At 39.4% G+C, this 26,438-nt stretch overlaps 1 protein-coding gene across 5 annotated transcripts in view; it reads right to left on the bottom strand.

Annotated features, from left to right (window-relative positions):
• Sox6 (SRY-box transcription factor 6) overlaps positions 1 to 26,438 on the bottom strand; it is a 379,078-nt gene that overhangs the window by 272,842 nt on the left and 79,798 nt on the right. For all 5 annotated transcript variants that reach the window (XM_060366990.1, XM_060366988.1, XM_060366991.1 and 2 more), the window contains exon 3: positions 24,273 to 24,480. In XM_060366990.1, coding sequence (XP_060222973.1) covers positions 24,273 to 24,480 — 208 coding nt within the window. The remainder of the gene's footprint in view (positions 1 to 24,272; positions 24,481 to 26,438) is intronic.

Here is a 26,438-nt window from a genome sequence, read left to right as displayed (position 1 = left end):
CAACCATGTGAATATGACGGATGGATGAGAAAGGGCTTTGTTATTTATGGAAACTGAGACAGAATATGGACTATCCAATTGTCTCTCTCCTCTTCAAAGAGCAGTAAGCACTGCTGTGGGTCCTGTGTCTCTTACTATCCCTGTGATAATTGTTTCCATCAGAAACTCAGCTAACCTGAACTCAACAAACACAGTATTGGAGGCCACAGTTCACCTTCTCATGTAAAAGCAGGTAGCCATGCCCACTGTCTTCCTTATGTAAGGGCAGCATGCTTGGGGTTGAGAGCAAAATTGTGCTAGGAAGAAGAATGGAAATGCAGTTCTTGGGAACCAAAAGGAATGCTCACCTGGACCTCAAAAGAAACCTGTACAGAATCCACCCAACAAATATAAACCTAACTCAACAGTCACATTCCTAAGAAGTCACGTTTCATTTCTCATATTCAGAGTTGGTCATAAGGGTTCCCAAGATGAGAAATGGCCAGGCCTATACATCAGCATTGCTCCCAAGCTGTGGAAACCTGAGTAGGCCCACTCTCTGAATTCAAAGGCAAATTAAGCCATCTCCAGCTCCCTTGCTTCAAATTTTACCTCATTACACATAAACTAGTGACTACATGAATCACAGCAGTCTTAATTTACAAAAAAAGTAGAAAGAAAAGGTCTAAAGATTAGCAAACACAACCTCTGGAGTTTTTAAGAACAGCCATAGTTTAAATTTTAAAGGGCCAGTATAATTCTTAAAGGGATTTCAAACAAGAAAGGCTATGTTTGTAAACTCAATCCCAGATGGAAATACTCAATGGGCTTTTCAAGGAATAATTTTGACAATATATCAGGATATAACAATGATCCATGATGTTGCTAGTTTTGCTCAGGAATTATTATTTGTAAATACCTGATCATTTTGTGAACATGTTGTCTTTACTGACATCTGGGAGCAGCAGCCTTCAATGTCTGCAGACATTCAGTCATCCTCATTTTATATGTGTATCTTACTAATTCACATTTTAAGAGCCTCCTTAGTATTTGGTATTTTTATATGTTGATGTGGTACTGTCTATGACTCCATGAAAGCTCAAATGGCTTTACATTAAATGTTTAAAAGTAGGATATAGTCATTTCTGCAAAACACAAATGCTAGAAAAGTCTGGGTCAAGTCCAAAAAAAAGATCTAAACAGAGTTGCCAATTTCTATGTTCTTATAATGGCTGTTTCCACTTTACGAAATCCCAAGATTGCAGGCGTAGAGTTGTAGTGGCATTCAACATTTCCTAGAATATTTAAATGTTGAAAAAAATATTTCTATTTGTCATTGGAGAATATGGCAAGAAATCTACATAGCTTATTAATGTCTTCTGAATTGTTTAAGAGGATTTTAAGATATGAGTTAAAAGAATTTCATAATCTTAATTTCAATTTCTCCTTTTCATTTAATAGTAGACATTCATTAGGACCCACACACTGTAATAAATTATAATAATTTCAAACAAGAATTAAATTACTAGGTACCTAGTGAAAGAGCCATTTTTTCTTAGGTACCCTGTAATCTAACTGTCAGATTTAAAATCTATTCCCAATCAACTCTTCACAACACTCACATTTATTCATCTATGTTAAATTAATAAAAGGTGTGAATAATACTGACAAAATTGATCATTATTGTTCATGTAGATTTAGAAAATTATAAGGTAATCTAAAATGTAAAAGGAATTGAGAGAAACTATTAAGGTTCTTATAAATAAATTCATCCTATGCTATTTTTTCAAATCAAGACTGAAACTTCGATGAGACTTATTTAAATTGACTATATATGCTATTTGATAAATTGTACATTTTTAGAGCATAAACCATTTTCATTATTTTTGACAAATATCAGTACAAAAAAATCTACTATAGCCTTAGAGTATAACAAATACTTTAGGAGCATATGTCAAGAGGATTCCAGAAAGCCACAACATAATAGGGGGGGGGACAGTGGAGCTTGCTGAGGAAAAGATACAATCACAGGGAATATCAGAGAGCCTTTCTGAAATAGATATCACCTCTTCCTTTTTCTCTGTGTAGCAATGTAGGTAAGTTCTTACTTAGCTACCAAAGATAAGCACAAACCTATTCATTAACACGTCCAATAGGACTCCCCGTGTGGACTCTGTTTGCACTCCATTGTGCCTCCCACCCTCTAACCTCACTGCCCCTCTGCTTTCTAAAGGGCATCCCTGAAGATAGTGGGAAGCATGGCGACATCTGTTCCCATTCACACCGATTTTAATTTACCAAAAGAGCTCCGCTATTTTCAGAGCAGACTCCAGAGCACAATGACAGATTTAGGGCCTTGGCTGAGGTTGCATTTCCAGTGTGTCAGCATTTCCTCCTCAGTGAGAGTAAATTCCAGGGGGTCACAACAGAGGAATCGCTGAAATTCTAGCTTCAGTGGAGACACTTTCCCACCCTTACTTATTTCATCAGAACTGGATTGGCCACCATGCTGCCCTATCTGGTGGGCATCTGTAGTGTTGTGCAGTCACTGGACTAGAGTTATCTCTTCTTAAGCAAAAGTGGGGATCTTTTGGACTCCCCCTGTGAGGTTCTCCACACAACTATATCTTTCAGAGATGACTGAAATTTAATAGTGATATGACAATTTTATAATTACACATATTTGTAAAGGACTCATTTTTAAAACATATCCACATACCATGTTTCATAATCTAATCACAGGAACAGTTTTAAGTTACAAATATTCTTTCTAACCTAGGAGTTCAACAGTTACATGATCTTTTTAATGGGGTGTTTTTTGCAGACAATTTAAAAACAAGTAAGGAAAGTCACTCATCCCCATACCACGGCAGTTTTCCTGGATAATTCAGAGTTTTCAAGGCACAATGTGAACAGCAACTTGGGAGAAACAATGCCCAAGTTGTGTTGTGATTACTCAAATGTGAGCAGCTGAGCAGGGAAGACGGGCAATGGAATGCTGTGCAGCAATCAGCACTGTTGACTAATCAGAATTTGAGACACTGGAAGGTAATAAGGGTATTATAAAGAATGGCTTATTGAAGGAGCAGCTGTTTATGTGCAGCTCACTAGACTGCCATGGTATGTTTTGGTGAAAATGTTTAACTCCTTTTAAAATGATCATTAGAGAAGAGACGACAGCAAGTACCGAGTGGCAAGTTTGGAGGCATCAAAACACCGAGATTTAGCAGCTTTGGAACGGTTATCTGGGTGCTTGGAAATGGTCAAAAAATGCCAATTCCAAGGAGCTTTTAAAATTAAAAGTACTTACTATTCATTCATGTTTATAAAAGCTTAGCAGTTAGGCCATCATCATCACTAGGTTGATAAGGGCACAGAGTGAGGCAGCAATCTAATGGGAAAATCCTCAGGGCAGAACAAAAAGAGGCAGCTGAAAACAGCCATGGGGCAAACACAAACCAGAGACTCGTTGGAATTCAGAAATGGGTCCATCGCCTCAATGAACAGAGAGGATGTCCATGTCAGTCACAATTTCAAATGTTAGATACTGCTTTTGCTTTAAATATAACTACTTACAGCCTCTCCCCTTTTGACTTCAGAGGAGCAAATGATTTTTAAAACATGAGGGAAGAATGTAAAACAATATGTCATTCACTGATGTTATTTCCAGAAAGCGACAATCACACCGGTTGAACTGTTGGTCATACCGAGTGTTTAGCTTTATATCCAGGCTGATTCCGTTTGTCTTATTTACTTTCTCCCCAGAAGCAACTGTCTGCTCTTTTTTTCTGTCCCAACCACTTCCCAAACAATAAAACAAAACAAAAAAAAAAATCCATAAAGTACACCAGAAGGTAACAAACATTTCACTGGCTTATCATAATATAGCATTATGAATATTTCACCCTGACAAGTGTTCAGTAAAATTTTAAAGCAGTCAGCAAGCGGTCAAAACTCTGCTATCTTTTGTAATAGTTCACATGTCAAACTGGCAAAGTGCCCACAGTGGAAGGCTGGGGGAAAAAAATCTATTTAATGTCTGCCCCACACGGCGACATGAGATTTGATTGGCAGAAAGCAGAGAGTGGCTTTTGATCGTGTGTCCTAACATGCAGTTCCAGCTCCTGTCCTCTCGGCTGATGGGCCCCGCATTACCCATTCGAACAGAAGTGACAGCACCGTACCACTCCCACAGAAGTGACAGCACCGTACCACTCCCCGGCTGCGCTCACACACAGTGGGAGCTGGGCAGGGGACAGCGCCACTGATTAAATATATCACTTTCTCCAGACAAGCAGGTTGTCTGAATCAAAGCTGGACAGAATAGACTCAACATTATTAAAAGGGGATATAAAACTCGAATTGAGTGATGTTCAGCCAGTTTGCACAGCCTCGGGGATTCCTGAGCTGACAAGGAGAATAAGGAAGAGCAGAACTCATAAAACAGGACCAGAAATTAGCTGTGACACCTTGCCTATTTTCCCATCACTTCAGGACCAGTGAGTTTCAAAATCCTGGAGTCCCCTTTTCCCTTTTTAAAACTTTCATTTAAAAAAAAAAAAAGTATCAATAGAGGAAGAAAAAGACATGAAAGCATGATGACTGCAGTTTGTCAATTACTGCCTTAAACAGAATAAAAATGCCAGATGCAGCCTTTTGCATCTCATTTTAAAATACACTAATACAGGTTCTTCCAACCTTATTTTAGATTTTATTGCATTTATTCACTTAAAATAATGGTATAACTTTCAAATCTAGGAATATTATTCATCATAAAAATCTTGCAGCTTAAGTTCTCTGACTACCAGAAGGCTATGGGAGAGCTAGTTATTATCTTTAGCTCTTCTATATTCTCTGCTATAGAATGCATAGTATTTAAACATTTTTGCCTAAATATGTTTACATACATAAACATCTAAAGTGAAGACATGCTCAATACAAATTTGTATTGTCTCCATTTTATTTTGTTAATTACTGAATGTAGCTTCTTATAACCTTCAAGACATTAACAGCTACCTATGGAATGTGAAGATAAAATCTAAAGCCATTTTCTATTTGGAAAAGTAAAAATAAATGTACAAAGAAATAAAAAAAACATATAACCAACTATCTGGCAATAGAAACTAAAAAATAGAATAAATATAGACAACTGTCTGAGAGGAATTATTTGAAATTATAATATACAGCCAAGTAAATGGTCAGTCCAGGTGTGATTTTAAAGCACTAGAAGAGATTAATTCTTCATATCTCTGCTATAAGGGCTGGCTTTTATTTATTTGTGGTCGTTAGTGGCACAGCCAGCTCTTTCTTAGAACACCCATGCTCTTGTTATTCACTTTGGCAGCACTGCAGAGTTAGCCGCAACCTGCTTGTTAGATATTTAAGATATCATTAAAGGATTTGCTATTCCTATCGAGGTGAGGGCAAGGTGCTCAGCGGCGCCCTCAAACAAGATACTTCAGTAATTGGGCATGGACGGAAGAACAGAGGCAACTGCTAGACAATGGAAAAATTAACAGGAAAAAAATCAGGGGTTGAATTTATAGAGTCACATATTGTTTATTGTATAAGTCAGTTAAATTACTAAAATTTCAAAGTTAATTTAATGCTTGCTGGTATATATTGGTGAAGTCATGCACTATTTCTCAAAATAATACAATGTTTGATTTATGTTCCATTTACCATAGAATGTGCTATTTATAGTTGATAAATTACTCTATATTAATCAAATGTACATTCTACAAAATGAGAAATAAGTTACATATCGTACGGCATCTGTGCTTTGTGTAGTGAAAGGCCTTTGAGGATAATGAAAACAATAATGACAAATTTTATCCAAATTCTCAAAGGCACACCAAGCAATCATGTTGAAATCTGGGGGTTTGATGTTAGAAAATTACCATGAAGAGGATAATTTGACTTGCTGTGTGAACCCAGATTTTTCCTTAAGGGGGGGGAGGGGACAGGAGAGTCCTCATAGGCAAATGCTCCTGAAAACCTGAAATGCAGTAACATTGCATTTTCTTCTCTCCAGATCTAGCTTATATTAGTGCCTTCCACCACTGCCATGTGCATTTTACTAAAGCCTGATGGGAAAGGAGAGAAACTCGCTATGATGAGCTGTCAACTGGACCAGGTCCGAGAAAACAAGACTGGCCTAGGTACTGCCAATAAAAACACACTAGACCAACTCAACCTGAAGCTCTCCAAAGCTCCCCTTTCTATAATCCAATTGTGAAAGCAAGAAAGAAAATCCATTGTTCAGAATAAAATTTTGTGTTACTCCTGCTTTGCCAGTTGAGCCTTTTATATTCTATGCCAGGAAATCCAAAGAAAAACAGAATAAACCCACAAAATGTTTTACAACAGCATTTTAAAAATAGAGAAGGAATACTTTCTTTTAAAAAAAAACAAAATAATTAATTATTTTAGCCACTATATTATTGCTTACAGTAATACACGGCAATAACATTTACATTGATTGAATTCTGTTTCCTTAATGTGAAATTTGTTTGGGGTTAATTAGCACGGCTGAGGAATAAGCTTAATAATTTTATCTTGTTTACACTGGAGGCAGTTTTCCGAGAGCACTGCTCAGGGAGGAAGTGACATCTAATTCCAGACAAAACATGGCGGTGAGGGCGGCTGCTCACTGTGGGGTGGCAAGCCAGGCCTTCCTCCTTGAGCAAGACTCCCACTACTTGGGGAGTCTAACGGCAACCACAGAAAGTTGTCAAATTATTTCTCAGACATGGTAAGTTTTTAAAACAAACACTGAGCTGAGCAGGGAAGAAAGAAAAGGATGTATACAAATGGAGAAAGTCTACGATATTAGACATTTTTACTATCCCTTCCTAAAGAAAAAGCAGCTCTAATTAGTTGTCTTCCTAAAATGCGTACCTAGCATTTTTATTATGTATTATAAAATTTTGCTCAGAGCTGACATTTTTATTCTGACAAGCACTGTCTGGAGAGCTCTCAATAAATAATACATTGACAATTTTCAGTAAATAAGCAGTGGACACAAATCGTTATCCTTCCTTACAGCTGCCCCCTCTAATAGTGCTTTTACAAGTGAGGTGACTATTCAGTCTAATGCAATCCTCTCAGTGCTAGAAAGACATTTTCATTCATTACCACGGTCACAAGCACTTAAAGCACTTTTAAGCCCTGTTGCAAAACAGCAGGAATGGCAGAGTGAGTGGAGCTGACGAAAACTCAAGTTCATCACCAGAGAAACCTGAAGCTGTTCACCTAAACACTGCAAAATTCACTTCTGCCCAAGCCACCTCCACACTTGTAGAGCTACGTGTCTAATGAGAGTACAGGATGTCCTTTGGTAATTAAATGTCTATCTTGTTAATGCTAAGTTCTGTTGTAGTGGTGGGCTTTATTTTCTGCATTAAGTATAACTTCGTCAACCAAGGGTTATGGTTCTGAAGCACCATGAAGGGTCTTGTGACCTCTGGCTATATCTTTGAGGAAGGCAGAGGAACTTAAATAAAACTGAAATCCAGATGAATACATTTGAGACCACACAACTTTTTTTCTTTGCTTTGACAGTGTTTTCCCTGACAAGCTTCTAACACCAGCACACTAGCCAGTCATTAGGCCATTAAAGCAGACTCAGATTTATTTCACTTATCTTAGGCTATGACATCAGTTTTACTGTTAAGCTATGTGAAAATGCAAACTCACAAAATAAGTAATCAAATGGGAAGTTGATATCTATACATCTTGACTGAGCTCTCCCACAGCTAGTGGGGGAACCTACTTCAATCTATGATGAAACCTGATAGGCTAGGGTCAGATGGAAGGAGAGGAGGACCTCCCCTATCAGTGGAAGAGGGCAGGGAGGAGATGTGGGAGGGTGGGATTGGGAGGAAAAGAAGGAGGGGGCTATGGCTGGGATACAAATGAATGACCTGTGATTAAAGCAAAATAAAATAAAATAAATTTTTAAAAATCTACGATCAATTATTTGACAAATTGCTAGAAAATTGATCAAGGAACTGTATTACCCTGTTTGAAGGTAATTCTATAGTATATCACTGTCATAGGCCATGTCATGATGCTTTGGTCAAATCTAGAACACATACCACTTAGGTACCAGATAATAATGGAGTTAAAAATTCATACCACTACAGTGACCATGTTGTCATCATGTAGCTACTTCCTTAGGTGTTTGCAGTGACCCTAGCATAAACAAACCCACTGTCCCACCAGTTCCCAAGGGTCTGTCATTGACACTTGCAATTGTGGGGAGCATATAACACTTGGTAGTGATAGCAAACCACTATGTCATTAATGTACTACCTTTTTCTTGAGTGTTTTTTTACTTATAAAAAGTTTAATATAAGGCAGGGCGTCAGCTGTGCAGGCTGCATCCTTTTCTACACAAGACTCAGTTCACCTGTGTCTACTGCATCATTTAATGGCACCAAAGGGCAGGTGCAGTGACTGCCCTGGACCGTCCAGGACTGTGGCCCACCAAAATAAGTTTACCAATAAAAAGAAAGTTCACTCTATGGCAGTGAGAGGCAGGTGTGTCTAAAGAGTCTAAAGGGTATTCTTTTAATTTCTTGGGTAGTCCCTCACACATCTGCATGCTAGGTGCATTTTCCATCTACAGAGAGAATACTCAAACTCAGTACTTCTAAGCCCAAGCTTTTCCCTAAAACTTCTCATACACAGGGGACAGACCATTTTAATATTATCAAATCTCCTTCCCAATTGTCTCATACACCACAGCCAATTAGCAACTTCAAATGTATCTCCAAAGGCTGGTTTCTATATATCCCCTGCTTCTGTTTTAGCTATTATCAGTATATGCCTAAGCTTTTTCTATAGCCTACAACAGACTGTCCTTCATTGCCCATTGGCTTTTTGCAACTGATGGTCAGAATGTCAACAAAGTTACTTTCCTTTAAAAAAAAAATACAATTCTGTCACTAATTGTCCTATTTAAAGTTCTCATCTGATTTCCAGGACCAAATTATCAAATTCAATCTTTTTAGCCTATTTTTTTCTTTCATTCAGATTTCCTGAATTGGCCCCAACAAACTTCTTGAGAAATTCCTTCAAACCACTGACGTTTTATGTACATTCCTTCTCTACCTCAGATTTCAATTTATCCCTTGTTCAAGATACTGAGCTTATAGATGTACAAAATACAGCTCAAATCGTGTGAGTTTCTAGCCAGAGACAAAACAACTGTTCCCTCTTCTGCCCTGCTAGTGCACTAACAACATCCTTCTATTACAGTGTAGGCAGTCTCTACTCATTCCAAGTTTCTCCCATCAAACCTTGAGCTACGAAAGGATAATGTGTATCCATTTATTTGCCTTTTTTCCTCCTTTTCCTACCTTTACCTCTCCCACCTTGATCCATACCATTTGAAAGAGCTTGATAAATGCCTCGTGGAATTCATGAGCATTGCCATATGTAGCTGTGAATAGTCCTAAGTTTCTTTTAAAAATTATGAGGTTTTAATAATCTATTTCATAACTTTATTGTGCAGTTCTCAAGAAGGAACCCTGTGAATGACTATATGTTACAATGTTGACAGGTTGGATGTGCCTGTAAGTTTGTCTATAAAAAATCAAACATGATTACGTACATACTGCTTGCTAGGTCTTAGCAGATTTTAACAGGAACTGCATTCAATCTGTAGGTCATTTGTATGAGAACTGACATCTTCAGCACGGCAAATTTTCAAGTATATGAATAACATGTTCTGCTTTTAAATTTAGAGTCTTGCTTTTTATGAGCACTTTGCAATTTCACATCTGGGACATACGTAATAAGTGTATACCATTTTTTTTTACTTTATTAAAGGAAAGTGTAATATATTGTTTTTATTTTTGCTTTTAAGTGTCACTACAGTCCAAATGTTTCTGTCCTCCAAAAATCACATGTTAAAATCAAATCCCAATTATGGTGGTATTAAGAGATAAGGATTTGTTGACTGGGTCATGAATTAAGTTAGTGTCCTTATGAATAAGGCCTAAGAGTGCTTGCTTGACCCTAATGACATGTGAAAACATAGATAGTAATAAGTTACCAACTAAGAAGAAGGGAGCATTCCAGATGCCAATTCACCTAGCACCTGGGACTTGGGACTTCTGGATTTGGGGCATGTAGGCAATGGGTCCTTATTTTTGTAAGTTTCCCAGTTTGTAACACTTTACTATCACAGTCTGTATGAACCAAGACATGTCCCTGCTGTAGAGAAGTGTGAGGGATTTCTGTGGATCTTGTCCTATGACTGGTGACTCATCAGTTCTACACAAGTTCTGTTCTGGCTGTTACTATAGTTGCTGTTGTTTTGCCTTATTCTTTTGTTCCTGACTCCTAGGGGCTTCCTATGTAGCCAGTTCTGTCATTTACTATATGAATCAATGGAGGCATACACGCCTTTTCAAAAGAAGAGGTAACTATCTGTTAGGCTAAATGCATAAAAATGAATTCTGACTTAAATCTCACACCTTATACAAAAGTTACCTCTAAATTATATGTGAACTTAAACATAAAGTGTATAATAACTCTATACATTCTTTAGGGGGGAAAGTAGAAGACAATGTTTAAAATTCAGGACTTGGCAAGTTATTCTAAAATTTTCTATCAAAGGTATAACCTATACCTCATTAAAACTGGAAAGAAGATACTTCCAAACCAAATCTTTAATGTAGGCCTCCTATCTAGAAAAACAAAGAACTGCCAAATACAAGAGCAAAAGAAAATTGAAGTTTGTACAAAAGGACCAAAGGTCTGGAAAGACATTTCACCAATAAGGACACTCATACAGCAAATAGCACATACAATGGCTATCACTAGCCATAAAAGAAACATATATTAGCTCACCGTAAGATGTCACAACATACTCATTAGAGTGGCTAAAAGGAAACTTGGGAAGCCAACTATTGACAAAGATGCAGAGAAACCAAGTGACTCTACTGTGATTAGTGGGAAAGCAAAATTGCGGAGACTCTAAAGCACAGTACAGCCGCATTTTATCCAACTAAAACTGAAACCACCATCTAACCCAGCAATTATTCTGGATATTGATGATAGAAAAATGGAAACTTCTTTTCTGCCAAAAAGTGATAAGTTTTGTAAGTGTTCATAGAATTTGTTTGTGATATCACCAAAGTGAAACATGTACAGAAATCCTTAAACCAGGGAACATATTCATATTACAGAATAAAGAATGTTAGAACTACTCATATTCACAGAAACATTGATGAAGTATTAGAAAAAAATCTAGGCTGGAAAAAATCACAGAAGCTATTTTCTATCAGGCAAACAAGAGCACAACTTATCCCAGAGGCTGACCACAGCAGGCATAATTAAATAGACAGTGAATTCAGTATCCACTAGTCTAAGATCAACATTGATGGATAAGAGATGCTGTCATAATGTGACAACATGGAAAGACTTCTAATTTGCATATGTCTGCGGTGAACTAAGAGCCCATTGGCTGTAACTGCACAGGGTCGAACCAGCCAGGGACTAAAACGGCTATGGTTTCAGAACAGAGAGTACTTCTCCAAGCCAATGGATGATGGAAAATGGCATCATACCAAAAATCGCATTCCCATTGGCAGGATGACTTTTAAATAGGTCTTGTAGACCTAAAAAGATGGGGAAACAATGTGACTAAAAGAGAAAATTTTGTTTTGTTTTGTTTTGCTTTGTTTTGTTTTGTTTTTCCACTGACCTGCAGTACCATTAAAGTCATACTTAGAAGCCTAATGTGAAGGTGAGGTAAATGCAAAGGTAGTGGAAGCAGAAGTAAAAACTAGAAGCTATATTTAATATTCAAGATAATTTAATAACTTTCACTTGGTTTTTTTCAATCAATAAACATTTATTAAAAGTTGCAAGTACTGGGAAACAGCCCTGGACAAGCCTGGTTGACTTTCCACCTAAATGAAGTGAAAGACAACACAGAAGACAAAAGCGGAAGTCACAGGCACTGAGTCTATAAAAAGCAAGTGTACATGTATGTCCAAAAGAGATTGTGGGGCTAGGAACAAAGCTTGGCTGGCAGACTTTTGCATATCACCCATAAAGCCCACATCCAGAGACTCCCCCAAACATACATACAACATAAAGCCAGCTATGATGCTCACGTCTTTAATCCTAGTACTTGGGAAGAGTCAGAAGTTCAAGGTAAGTTTCAGGCTGGCCTGGACTAAATGAGACCCAATACGCTATACACACACACACACACACACACACACACACAAAGGAGAGAACAAAAAAGGAAGTGTGATTTACATGTGGACACCAGGATTACAGGCACGGAAGACTTCTCCAAGGAAGCGTCAATTTTGTTTTGATATTTTATGCTATATTTCCTTATTTGTGTTTGGATGTGAGTGGCACACATGCCATGATGTATATGGATGTTAAAGGACACACCAAAGGAGTCAGTTCTCTCCCTCTACCAAATTGGTCCTGGGGATTGAACTCAGATCATCAGGTTTGACAATGGGCTCCTTTACCCACTGAGCCATTCAGGCCTGCCTGGAACTGAAATATGAGTACATAGAAAGCAGAAATAGAGAGTTAAAGGATCATCCTTTGAAAAGGCCAAAGAGAGTAAGGGTGATGACTCAAGAGTAAAAGTCCCTGCTGTATCAGCTTGACGAAGTAAGACCCACATAAGAAAGCCAGATGTGGATATGGTGGCATGCATCTGTAATCCCAATACTAGAGAGACAGAAGGCAGAGAGAGCAGAACCAGCTGGAAGTTGCCTGGCCACCTAGCCTGGAGTATGCTGGCAGAAACAGCAGGGAAGACGAGTGCCTTGGAAATAAGGCAGAAGGAGAGACAGGACTCTTAAAGAAGTTGTCTTCTGACCTCCACACATGCACCATGGCATACACATACTAATTAACTAATTAGTTAAAAATGAATGACCAAAGAAGTTTAAAGGCATTCCATTAAGCTGGAGACGGCATTCTGGAGTGTGATGGAATTTCAGTGCACACAGTTGCTAGGCCACTTTTAAGATTTCCCTTTGACTCTTTTTTGCATTCATTAAAAAAACACACATCGATGTGATTGATATTGCTGTTGCTACTGCTTTGGCATTTCTCAGCATAATTCAGTGCTTTGTCATAGTGTCATCGCTATTCGGTATACCTTCATCATTTGTATTCACTTGTTTTTAACATACTATCTGTTTGCACAATAAGTGTGCAAACCCATAAGCCTCTAACTTTGGCATTCCCAGTGGAAGAGGACGGCCTGTATCCTCTGGCTTGTCTGGACTTGTGCTGCAATGTGGGCCCCTCAGACATAAACTCTCAGGACATCAGCTGAGAAAGTGCATACATCTTGGTGCCACAGATAATTCAGTGCTAAGCTAGGGCCTTGAAGCCATGGCTTTGTAAGTACTTCATTGGACAATGTCTTCTTCAGACATCAAAACTGCATAGCTGCTTTTATCTCTTACTTCATAAATATTCCAGGATAAAAAAGAAGAGATAATAACAAACACTTTCAAGAAAAAAAAAAAAAAAGGAGATTGGTTGAAATCAGTGATTTATTTTGAAAACAGAGGCACCCTGATTAGTGGACTCTAAAGTTTAGATATGAATTTTTTTTAAATTGAAATGGCATAGAATGTTAGACTTTATCCTTTAATATATATCTAAACCAACACCATTTTATAAATTAAAAACTAGAACTTAAATCAATTAGTTAATTACTTGATGCCATTAAGTAAGTTACTAAGGACATGAAAGAATGCATATCAAGTCCAGGCCAACATCTGAATGAATTTGTCTGTTTTATTTTTAATGGAGGTGTAGTGTTTGCATGTCTAGTAAGTATATATTCACATGTATGAACATATATGTGGACTTTTGGAAACCAGAGGTTGCTTTGGGTCTCTTTCTTGATCAGGCTCCATCATAAATATTGAAGCAGAGTCTCACTTGAGCCCAAAGTTTATAGATCTGGCTAGTCTAGCTAGCCAGCTGCTCCAAAGATCTTATCTCCACCTCCAGAGTGTGAGGAGTATAGACTGGCCTCTGAGCCATCTGGTGCTAGGGATCTGAACCACTGGGCCATCTTCCCAGCTGCCTTCTTGAAAGGATTCTTAAGCATTTTTAAACTGCTCAGGATGGGACCCAGACTCCTCATACATGCAATGCAAGCACACAAACACTGGGTGATATGTCTGCTTTTCTTTTTCCTTTTTTTATTTTGAGACAGGGTTTTACAGGATGATTTTGAACTATGTAGACTAGAATGCCCTTGTACTTGTGATCCTCCTCCCTCAGCTTCCTGAGTAACTGAAATTATAGTTCTATGACATTCTAAGAGAGAGGTGAAGATTTCCCTCTAACAGGTCAATTGACTTAAAAAAAATGCCTATTTCAATATAAATGATAGGATAGCACAATAATCAAACGGCTTGTAATTTTAAATCTAAAGTATTTTAGAAAAAAAAAAAGAAGGTTGTGAACCCAAGATAATTAGAGGTCAGGAATTACTCTAACCCTAAAACCACATCATAGGATGGGAACATCAATAAAGAAGATCAAAAGGGGAACAGTATGTTTCCTAACAAATCCAGTAATCACAGTCCAGCAGGAGAACAAGACACCTGTGCTTGGCCATTGTTGAAAGGGCTGAAGACATTCTATTATGACACAACAAAAGGAAAATTGCAGCAAAGGGCCCACTGGAGACTCTTGTTGAGTTTTTGAAAAGGGTAGTGATTAAGGAAAAAAAAAAAAAACTATAGTGAACATTTGAGGAAGATAAACCAAAGAGGTCTAGACAGTTAAAACATTCAGAGCACACACACTTGAACACACACATACAGAGGGAGAGAGAGAGAGAGAGAGAAAATCCTGCTTTGAAAGCAAGTGTAAAACAAGTACAAATATTTGTCACTATTAATATCAATACTACCAGAACTTCTCCTGAAGGGGGGGAACCCCCACCAGCATGTATCTCGGACAATCGCAAGAACCTCCCTGACACTGTGCTACCGAAAACAGTGACTGTTACATGCCACACCACAGAGTAGTGTGTGGAATATTACACAAAAGTGAAAATGCACTATCGTGTAGTTTAGTCGTGAGTCTACAAAGTAGGTCTCAGAAAACTAGGTTGACATCATTTTTATAAAGTTCTAAAGCAAGCAAAACTAAACGTATTATTTAGAAACGAATTCAAAACTATTTCAGAAGAGAATGGAAGGGCAAACAGAGTCCTAGCATATCGAAAGCAAGAGCTGCACAGGTGAAGAGGACACAGGCAGTCACAGAGACGGCCATATGAGACAGAGACAGAGCCCCATGAGCGTCTGTTCTCTTCCCCTTCCTGGGCTAAGGATCAGCTACCATGTCTCAATAACCCACCTCTTTCTCTGCTCATTTTCTCTTTCTAAAGACCCAACTTTCCCCTACTTATTTCTTGAAACTCCCAGAATAAATTCTGAAGAAAATGTAATGGATTTTCAAGTGAAAGTGCAAAATTCACAAATGCAAAAGGCAGAGGAGAAAGAGCCTGGCTGCAGAGAGCCCTTAGGAAGCTTCCTTTCTCTAAACAACAAAAACTCTTCTCTGTCCAGTGAAACTGCTCCCCATCCAGTGAAAGACAAACATGCAACAATTGCCTGGGTCCGCTAATATTAGTGAAAGAACCAGGGGAAAATGACTTCTAAATCTGAGGAGCTAGAAATGGGCCAAGAAATGTACCGCATCTTTTCAGAGAAGAGGCCAGACAAAGAGTCGATGAGGAGAGTACTCAGTGGGACAGTGTGTTACCTGGGCTGTACTGGGGGCCATAGAACAGCTGCAGACAGACCTTAGCCATGATTTTTCTAAAAGTCCAGGGGCCACAGAACTCTCTAACCCATTCTGTGATTCCTAGAGTTAGATGAGAGGATGACCAGTTTCCAAAAACTGGAAAGCAAACACACTAATACCTAACTCACAAATACACTAAGCATAATTCCCACACAAAATAATCTGAAGCAGCAGCAAGAACACAAACACCATTAAGAGAAAATGTATTTTAGAAAAGGAAACCTGAACTTAAAAGAAGCTATGATAGCATTGTTCTGACTGCCTGACTGCTTCCTCAGCAAACTGTGAGCAACATGTGGAACCGTAGTGTTCACTTCCAATTGCTTGAGCTGATACTCTGTGGGGCTGTGATGAATAATCAGTGCATCTCTGTTTGCATGTGCATGTGGGAAATACATATACGTGTACACGTTTCGAGGCAACAACGTGCGTGGAGGCTGTCCACATGGGTGTCTTCCTCAATCGCTCTCCAGTTAATTTTGAGATTGCATCTGGAGCCCACCAATTTGGTAAGCCCTAAGATCCCCCTGTGCCTCCCTCCCCAGTATTGGAGAGACCTTTAAGGGGGTTCTGGCTATCAAACTCATGCCCTCATGTGTGAGACGCAAGTACTTCACTGAGGAAGCCATATCCCTGAGGTCTTTTTAAAGTGTTTTCATGAACAATTCTCACAAATAAAAGCCAGAAAAGGTTTAAAGATGCTAAGACCAACAATCAATCAAAATAGTGGTAAAACCATAATATTTATATGTTCTGCCATTAAATTGGTGCTACAGTGTGGTATGAATGTCAAGGTGTTCTTATTATTACTGCACAGGATCTCATAGATTTTATTGCAACAGGAACACATTGTTCCCGACAGGAGTCTGAAACCTCGGTGGCTGACAACACTGCATTCCCCATTTCACAGCAGGGAAGACTGGCTTCCAGCTTCCAGCGGGGAAACTTTAGTATCAGCTTTTCCAGAAGGCCTGAAAGGCCAGCAAAACTGAATTGCTCTTCCAGAACACAAGAACACCATTGCCGCCAAATGCTAAATCCTTTAACACTCTGGGACATTTCCTACGGTCTGCGGCATGCAATGAGATTTTTATAATATTTCTCTTTGAAAAGTTTCTTCAGGTAACAACCACTGTAATAGTAGTTACAATAACAATAGCAATAATAGCTGTGTTGAGAAAAGTGATATCTAGTCCCCACAATCCAGCTTCATAGATGAAGGAACTGAAACACAAAAAGGTTAAGTCACACACAAAAGGTCTCATGGCCAGGAGATAACTGGCTCCATTTACTGAATCATGTCCCATGCGCCCACAGTGTTCCACAGGCCTTAGTGCACTGACTAATGCTTGATTTTCATAGCAGCCCTATAATTTTGGTGGTTTAAAAGAGAATGGTCCCATAGGCTCATATATTTGAATAACTGGCCCCCAGCTGGTAGAACTGTTGGGGGAGGATTAGGAGGTGTGGCCTTCTTGGGTGAGGTGTGTCACTGGGGCCGGGCCCTCTCTGCCTCGTGGCTGTAGGTCAAGATGTGAGCTCTCAGTTGCTCTCTCAGTCTACCGTCATGGACTCTCACCACCTGAAATTTCAAGCTAAATTAAATGTTTGTTTTCATTGCCTTGGTTATGGTGTTTTATCACTGCAATAAAAAAGTAACTAAGACCATTATGATGCATATTTTTCATTAAAAAAAAAAAAAAGCTCAGAGAAATTCAGTTATGTAGGCTGTGTTGTTTGTGTGTAGATGCTGCATGAACATCAAACTCCAATATCTAGCTTTAGCTCCAGCCCACGTGGCAGTTTGTAGTGCTTTCAGAAGTACTGGAACTTAGATTCAAATTCAAAGCTACTTGTATACAACATTTCAAAACTGAGTTTTCTCATCATTTTAATTATACTAGACAATGCTTTTAGTACACCCAAAGACACAATATGTACCCTATACTTCAGTGGGAACACAGACCAGATGACTGTTTAGAGATGTGCCTCCCATACACAGAAACCCACACAGGGTGCTCCCAATAGCTGCAGCATCATTTGAGAAGCTTGCCTTTCCAGGAACCCAAGCCCACTGCCCTTTGTGTATGTGCACAGCAAGATGTATCTGTGTGCTTGCATCACCCTGATGGCCTCAGGCACACCATACCATTCCACGGGGCAAATTCATACTCTAGTCTCTGACTCAGGCATGTTTATAGAATCCTGCCTAGGCTATGTGCTTATCACGCTCTAAAAAAAAAAAAAAAAAAAAAAAAAGAAAGAAAGAAAGAAAGAAAGAAAGAAAGAAAAACTTATCCATTCTGATATTTCTACCTAATTCCAAGCACCACCATTACTTCCTTGCAATGATGGTAATTATTACCCAAAGGAGAGTCTTGAAAAGTCAGAGAGTCAGAAAGCCTTGTCAGACACACGAGAGTTTTCCTGTTGTGTCCCTCACATGACTCCCAGTACTGACGGCAACCTACCCCAGTGGCCTGGGATCATATACTTAGGAGTATGATACACAAGCCATGACAGTGGCTGGAGCACTATTATTAAAGAGAGATTAAAACAGCTGTACATTATGCTGAAGCACTCGCTCTTCCCTCCACAAACAGACGGTCCTGGATTACAAGCAGCACTTGACCGTTTAAATCATGACAGCCACCACATTTAACCAGCTGGGCCATATTCTCCTAGCGCTGCCTGTTGACCTCCTCAGTCGCAGCTGCTCAAATGAAATTCTCATTAGACAACCTATTTTCAGAAGCCAAAGGGCTCTCTGATTAAATATATGTATTTAGATATAGAAGTCCTTTTTAAAGCATTCATTTTCTGACAACTGTCGCTTATGTTCGGACCCAGCTATGCTGGCAACAAGATGGGTGACACAAGGATAACCAGAATTCATCATTTAATCGCAGCTGAAGAATTTTTATCTTGGAACATTCTAATCTGACTCTATTAATCAAAGCCTTTCTGCATGTTTTACCCACCAGTATCAACAGGATTTTAAAGAGAAGATTCTGAGACGTAGTCATTTAATCCACTCCTGTGTCTATCTACATTATTTTCTTACCTGCCACAAAGCAATTTGTCTACTTATGACACTAAATCAAAGTTAAATTCACAAAAGGCAGAATCCCTGTTCATCTTCCCATCAGCCTCACTGTTGGGGACAGGGGTCTTCTGACAAAAGGCCATTGTTCATCAGATTCTTTTCAATCTAGTCAGAGCAATGCTTAGGGAGAACAGTAACATAGTGGATCAAAGCATCTGCCTGGAAAGTCACTGTTTTATCATGTAAGCAATGGTTTAAAATGTACAGTGATAACCTTCATATAGATGAGCTTCTGTATCAAGAGGGATGAGAGAGATGGAATTTTTTTATTTGATAAAGAGTCAAACATTTTCTGGGAATGACTTAAGAAAGGTCTTCATTTATCCTGTTATCCATACAGGCTTGTCAATCTGCTAATCCTGAAACATGACCCTCAAACCATGAAGTGGAAGTGAGGGACGGGCAGATGATATATGTGAAAACCTCTTACATGCTCCATGAGTTAGCACGTCCCACCTGAGGAGCCAGACCCAAGGCTTTAAGAGCCAGAGCCACAATGAAATGCTTGACTTCCTGAGACCTATACTCTAATCATTTTAGAAGCATAAATTTCTCCACATCCTCTCCAGCACATGTCACTTGAGTTTTTGATCTTAGCCATTCTGATGGGTATAAGGTGAAATCTCAGGGTCATTTTGATTTGCATTTCCCTGATGACTAAGGACATTGAGCATTTCTTTAAGTGTTTCTCTGCCATTCGATATTCCTCTATAAATAATTCTCTGTTTAGCTCTGTACCCCATTTTTTAATTGGATTACTTGATTTGTTGCTTTTTACTTCTTGAGTTCTTTATATATTCTGGATGTTAGCCCTCTGTCAGATACAGGGTTGGTGAAGATCCTTTCCCAGTCTGTAGGTAGTTGTTTTGTTCTGATGACAGTGTCCTTTGATTTACAGAAGCTTTTCAGTTTCATGAGGTCCCATTTATTGATTGTCGATCTTAGAGCCTGTGCTGTTGGTGTTCTATTCATTGACACAGTAGTTGTCTACTGTGTTAATGAGTTCAAGGCTCACATGCTGGAGAGGATGTGGAGAAAGGGGAACCCTACTCCATTGTTGGTAGGAATGTAAACTTGTACAACCACTTTGAAAATCAATCTGGCACTTTCTCAGACAATTAGGAATAGTGCTTCCTCAAGATCCAACTATACCACTCCTGAGCATATATCCAAAATATGCTCAAGTACACAACAAGGACATTTGCTCAACTATGTTTGTAGCAGTTTTATTTATAATAGCAAGAACCTGGAAACAACCCAGATGCCCCTCAGCTGAGGAATGGATATAGAAATTGTGGTACATTTACACAATGGAATACTACTCAGCAATTAAAAACAAGGAAATCATGAAATTTGCAGGCAAATGGCAGGAACTAGAAAAGATCATCCTGAGTGAGGAAACCCAGAAGCAGAAAGACACATGGTATATACTTATAAGTGGATATTGGACATGTAATATAGGATAATCATGCTAAAATGTATACACCTAAAGAAGCTAAGCAAGAAGGAGGACCCTGGGTAACATGAGCAATACTCACTCAGAAAGGCAAATGGGACAGATATCAGAAGAGGGAGAAAACAGGGAACAGGACAAGGAGCCTACCACAGAGGGCCACTGAAAGACACTACCCAGCAGGGTATCAAAGCAGATGCTGAGGCTCATAGCTAATCTTTGGGCAGAGTGCAGGTAATCTTACGAAAGAAGAGCAAGGTAGAAAGACCTGGAGGGGACAAGAGCTCCACAAGGAGAGCAACAGACCCAAGAACTCTGGGCCCAGGGGTCTTTTCTGAGACTGATACTCCAACCAAGGACCATGCATGGATATAACCTAGAACCCCTGCACAGATGTAGCCCATGGCAGCTCAGTCTTCACATGGGTTTCCTAGTAAGGGGAACAAGGACTGTCTCTGATATGAACTCAGTGGCTGGCTCTTTGATCACCTCCCCTTGATGGGGGAGCAGCCTTACCAGACCACAGAGGAAGACAATGTAGCCAGTCCTTATGAGATCTGATAGGCTAGGGTCAGATGGAAGGAAAGGAAGACCTCCCCTATCATTGGACTTGGAGAGGGGCATGGGAGGAGAGGAGGGAAGAAGGGTGGGGTTAGGAGGGAATGAAGGAGGAGGCTACAGCTGGGACATAAAATGAATAAAATGTAATTAATATAAAAATAAAATTAAAAAATAAATATTAAAGAACCAGAAATTATCCTAAATTTTAATGAGATTTCTATATTTCTTTGTTCTCCCATTACATTCTCTTCTATCATTGCCAGAAGACAATTGGAATTAGTATTCGGGACTGAGGAGGTGGCTAAGTGGGTAAAGCACTGGCTGTAAGTGTTAAGGCCTGAGTTCAGGATCCTAGCAGCGTGTAATGCTAGCAATGTAATGTACAGTAGTGCACACCTGTAATCCCAGCATGCCTATGGGAGAGGAGATGGGGCAGTCCTTGGAAGGTTATAGGGAAGTTAGCCTGGTGCACACACTGACAAACAAGAAAGGATACAAAGTGAGGGCTGATGCTTAGAGTTGTCCTTTGACCTTCACACAGTCACTAAGTCAGGCGCATTGAATCCCACTTAAAAATGGGATTCAAACTAAAGAAAATTGTAAAACTCAATAAATCTAGAAACCATGCCTTGCTCCAATTTGCTCACTTCTTTTCACCGATTGTATCACCCCCTTCTTATTTGCCCAGAGTTTAAAAAAAAGAAAAGAAAGAAAGAAACAAACAAACAACAAAACACGGCACTAGAGTTGACCATCCTCTTAGTTTCCACACTCACACATCATCTTCACAGTGCCTCTCCTGATCCCGTCTCCATATGCAGCCCTTTTTTCTCGTTTCTCGTGGAGCAGGCACCTATCTCTAGCCTAGAACAATGTCCGTAACGCCTGTCCCTGCTCCCATCCACCCTATACTGAATTGCCAGATTCACTTTCACAGAAGAAAGTTCCAATTCCTTATCTTACTGGAATAGAGCAGTTAGCAGCTCCTCCATCACTTTCAGTATTGCATTCAAATTTTGTAGCCAAAACAGCAAGACTTGTCATGATCCGAACACAGCCTAGTTTTACATCTTAATATCCCATATGCAAATTCACCTCAAGTTAGAACCTGAAGGCTGGCTGTTTTAAGTGCAATGCCTATTCCTCAGCTTGAAATGTTTCTCCTGTGCATTCCACCAAAGAAATGCTTTTATTCTCTAAGACTAGTTAGGACTCATTCTGCCATAGAACCCTCCGGTGGCTCCCTAGGCAGGAGCAATCACCTTACCTTGTAAACTACCAGGACATTTGATCTGTACAGCTTTCACGGAGCCTGTCTCTATGGGACTTCAAACTAGATTTTATTCAATGTATGTCGTACGCCTTGTGCTAGGAATGCGGGTTATTTGAAGTTAGAGACTGCTGCCTTACGCATTGTGAGCAGTGTGCCATCTAGCATCGGTGTTCTTAACCCTGGATCCGCAGAAACCTTCCCTCAGCCAAGCTCACACTGATATTTTTGCCTTTCCTCAAGTGATGGCTGAAAGTAACAGTCTATTGTGGCTATAGTATTATCACACTAAAACCAGGCAATTCCCTATCTCATTGAACTTGTTAAAGTATCTGCAGATGTCAGGTATAGCACTGCTACACTAAAAGGGCATGGCTGGGGGCGTACCCTGAACTTTATTTTACTGTATTAATAGAAGATCACATTCTGCCTTACCACATTTCAAAAGTTATTTGGGAGTTTTATTCACTTCTCTGTAAGTCTGTGTATTTTGTTTTCTGAGTTTACCATAAGTCTAAGAAAGGAGATAAAGGCTCCACTAGACTGCTGAAGGGAGTCATAGAGAAAATAAAACCCTGAAAGAGCAGAAAAGTCAGCACAGAGTTCACACACTAATGATCAGATGCGTTACCCATAACTGCTCATTGGCCCCTCTAGAACATACATGTTCATGTTTTAAATACTGACCAGAATGTACCAATCATCTTATTCCATAATCTAAAGATGAATGGAAGAAACATATTAGAAATTCCTGACAACTGAGAGAGAAATAAATGGCTTGAAACCCAATATTGAAAAGGCAATCAGTACATACGAGCACACACACATACATCCATAGGTGACAAAAAGGACATAGTCACACATGGATGTGTAGAAAGACGCACATGATGTATGTATCAGGCAAACACAAGAACTCCAAAGGTCTGTAAATGAGCAGAAATGTAAAGTTGAACATCTTATCACCCCAGCGGTCTCCAGAGGCATCATCACATTAAAGCACCATGGAATAACTGACATTTAAATGTGATAATCATCAGGAACACCTCAAATGCACATAGTTTGCAGTTTATACGAGACTTTTATATTCATTGTTTGGGTTATTTTTCAAAATGTTTCAGTTGCCATGTCAAAAACCAGGACCACAGCAACTTTTGAATTCTGTGGCTTAGAGAAAGTGAACTTGGGTAGATAAGTGTGAGACCCCTTTGCTACTGCACAGTAGCCCTGAGTCATCAAAGGCATCTGCATGCATGTCAACGATCTGATTAACATGACAAAGAAATGAGCAAAACCTTTTAGAAAGAGTTCCACAAAAATCAATTAACGACAAACTTTAAGTCTTTACAAGAATAAAATTAAGTTAGATGAGGTCTACCTGCTCATCAAATCCCAGTTTCCTACAGTGTCACAGAGTTCTACATTTCATTTATGAGTGATAAATCCAGGGCTAGGTTAGGCCCAAAGCACACAGATAAAGAACACGGGCACACACCTATTGTGATAACCACATGGAGCATTTTGTTTAAATACATTGTCCGCTGGAGAGTCCTATGGAGAGAAGGTGAGCGCAGGAGGCTGTGGCAGGCACCACATCTGGCCCTTAGAGAGCATCGGCAGCTCTCCTCCCTACTCCAACATTCAGGGGTGAGCATAAAATTTTAAATGTGTAACAGTCATAAAATGGAAGAGAAATATTTTAGAAAACAGTTTACTTCATTTTAAAATGGGACATATGATCATAAAAATTATCTGCCAAAAGGAAACAAGAAAAAAAAAAAACACTAAAATTGTAGTTAGAAATATTCACTTGCTATCTTCATCCAGGGTGGCGGCTAAGGTCAGTTCTAATCCTTGGGGTATTGTTGTAAGAAATAAACAAAATGCACTGGTTTTGAGAAAACTGGGGCTATCTGCTTAGCACTCCTAATGGACTTCAGTCAGCTGTCACCATAGTAACCTCTGAGTGACTACTATTCCTAGCTGGCAGCACGTAGGCACTCTGGCCCTTGGGATCCCAGTCATTCTGCTATGGCCGGAAGAAAAGCGCAGAAGGGAAGTCCACATACCCTCTTGTTCCGTCCGAGTCATCTCCTCCAGCTTCTTCTGCTTCAGCGTGTCCACCACATCAGCAAGGCTCCCTTTGCGGCGTTCCGGGGTTCCAAAAGTAACACTGTTCATTATCTCGCGATCCCGACTCCCTTCGTCAGGCTTATGTGGTGAGGTAGACGTATTGCGGAAGGAATATAGGGAGCATAACTTATTATTTTCTGACTCCTAGAAAAATAAAATGAGATTGCAAAAAAAGTCATTAATATGTAAGTTTCCTTTAAAGCCACTACAAAATAATAAAAAGAAAGAAACAAAAGAAAACCAAAAAACCTAACTGCTGAAGGATAGTCACCAAATCAAATAAGTTATGTTAGCAAAATAAAGTAACTCATGCAGTGAGACAAACTAAACAGCATGTCTGATAAGCAATCCTGAACTTTAAAGTAGCCGTTAATTACCAAAGGAACTAAACTCAAATCCCAGATTCAAGCTGCTTCATTTTTGAGGTAATAAAACAAAACTGGACACTTTGGCTTCTCATTCACTCATGCTCTGAGTTTATGAGCATCCAGTTTCATTGAACCAGGTTTAGAATTGGTGAGGTTTTTCTACCCAACTGGGTCTTTTTATCAGCAATACCCTTCTCAGAGACCAAAATATGTATAAACAGACACATATGTGCGCATGCCAAAAAAAGTTTTTTTCCCTTTAGAAACACTGGAAGTTAGTTTCAATGTCCAACATTCACTACTCACTAAAACTTACATAAAATGTCTAAACCTATGCTGTAGAGCAGAGATCTGAATATTTCACATGCCAGTGTTTGTAGGAGTTCCTTGTTTCAGGCTGCACACGTGTCTATAGTCACCGAAGCCCCTGTTCATTCCTCAGCCCTGCCCCTGACGCTCACCACGCCACAGCACGCCTCTCACAAGACATTTCAAAACTGTGTTTAACAAAAATAAAATGCTCATTGCGGAAATGTTTGCACAGGAATTACTTCACAGTATACAAAAGTTTGCTAACTACTAGGAAGCCCATCTATCAGCTGCAGAGAGGAGCAAATATTACGTTAAAATACAAACGCCATATGAAAGCTTTTTGAAATGGAAATGGTTTTCTATCTCTAGATCAGAACTGAAGATTCAGGGATAGAGAAATGGTTCAGCTGTTAAAAGTGCATGCTGCCTTTGGAGAGGACCAGAGTTCAGTTCCCAGTACCCACATGGTTCATTTCACAGTTCTACAATTCCAGCTCCAGGGCACTTGATGTCTCTGGCCTCTGTGGGCACCTGTATTCACATGTTTACAGTCGCAAACCCACACATACACATAATTTAAAATAAAATAATGATAATAATAAATTCAGAAGCAAGGGTTAGAGGCAAATGTTACATGACTGTCACCCTCTGTATGCCGTATCTGAACAAAACTGTTCTTTTCCTGATTAGAGACAGGAAAACTGTGAAATGTCTGGTCTTCAAAAACTTCAGAATCCTAATGGCTCCCAATCTCTTTCCTTCCAAAGGCAGCCCAGCCAGCTTGAGTGAAGGAGGACTAAGGCTGAGTCAGAGGCAGAACACTTCCCTGGCCTACAAAAGATACCAGGTTTGGCCTCCAAGAACATATAGCAGAAATAAATTAGTACAGGAAGAAATGGGAGGCTAGTGAGACAGAGTTGGTACTGGGATGGGGGGATGGGGAGGCATGAGAGTTAAAACAGTGGAATTGCATATGCATTAAATGAAACACTGGCTATGCTAAATAGTACTATTGTCACTGTTCATAATGTAAAAGAAACACTATTTTTTCAAGGTTGTTGAGACCATAGGATGATGTAGCACTTCATCTACTTCTGTCTCTGGGCATGGCGCCAAGCCCCCAGATCTGAGGTGAGGTCCTGAAGGAAGGGACAGATACAGGACTGGGACTAGAGGGATTATAAAGCAAAGTCATTGATATGACCCTGGGATTAAGTTAAATACTATGAGTACCTGACAATCTACTGAATGGTCTGTGTTAAATGGATAAGCTGCATGGTATGAATTTTAATAAAACTATGCTACTTAAAAGAGGAAGACATGAGTCTTCAGCTCCCTACCTTCATATTATCGCAAACACAATGCTCAAGGGGGGGTGTGCAATAGCTGCAAGCTGAAATAATCAAGGACAAAGTAAATGGG

Source organism: Meriones unguiculatus, chromosome 14, assembly GCF_030254825.1.
Source record: "Meriones unguiculatus strain TT.TT164.6M chromosome 14, Bangor_MerUng_6.1, whole genome shotgun sequence".
NCBI classification, from domain to species: domain Eukaryota; kingdom Metazoa; phylum Chordata; class Mammalia; order Rodentia; family Muridae; genus Meriones; species Meriones unguiculatus.
The sequence above is the reverse complement of the archived record's forward strand: the minus strand, read 5'-3'. Positions and strand labels throughout refer to the sequence as shown.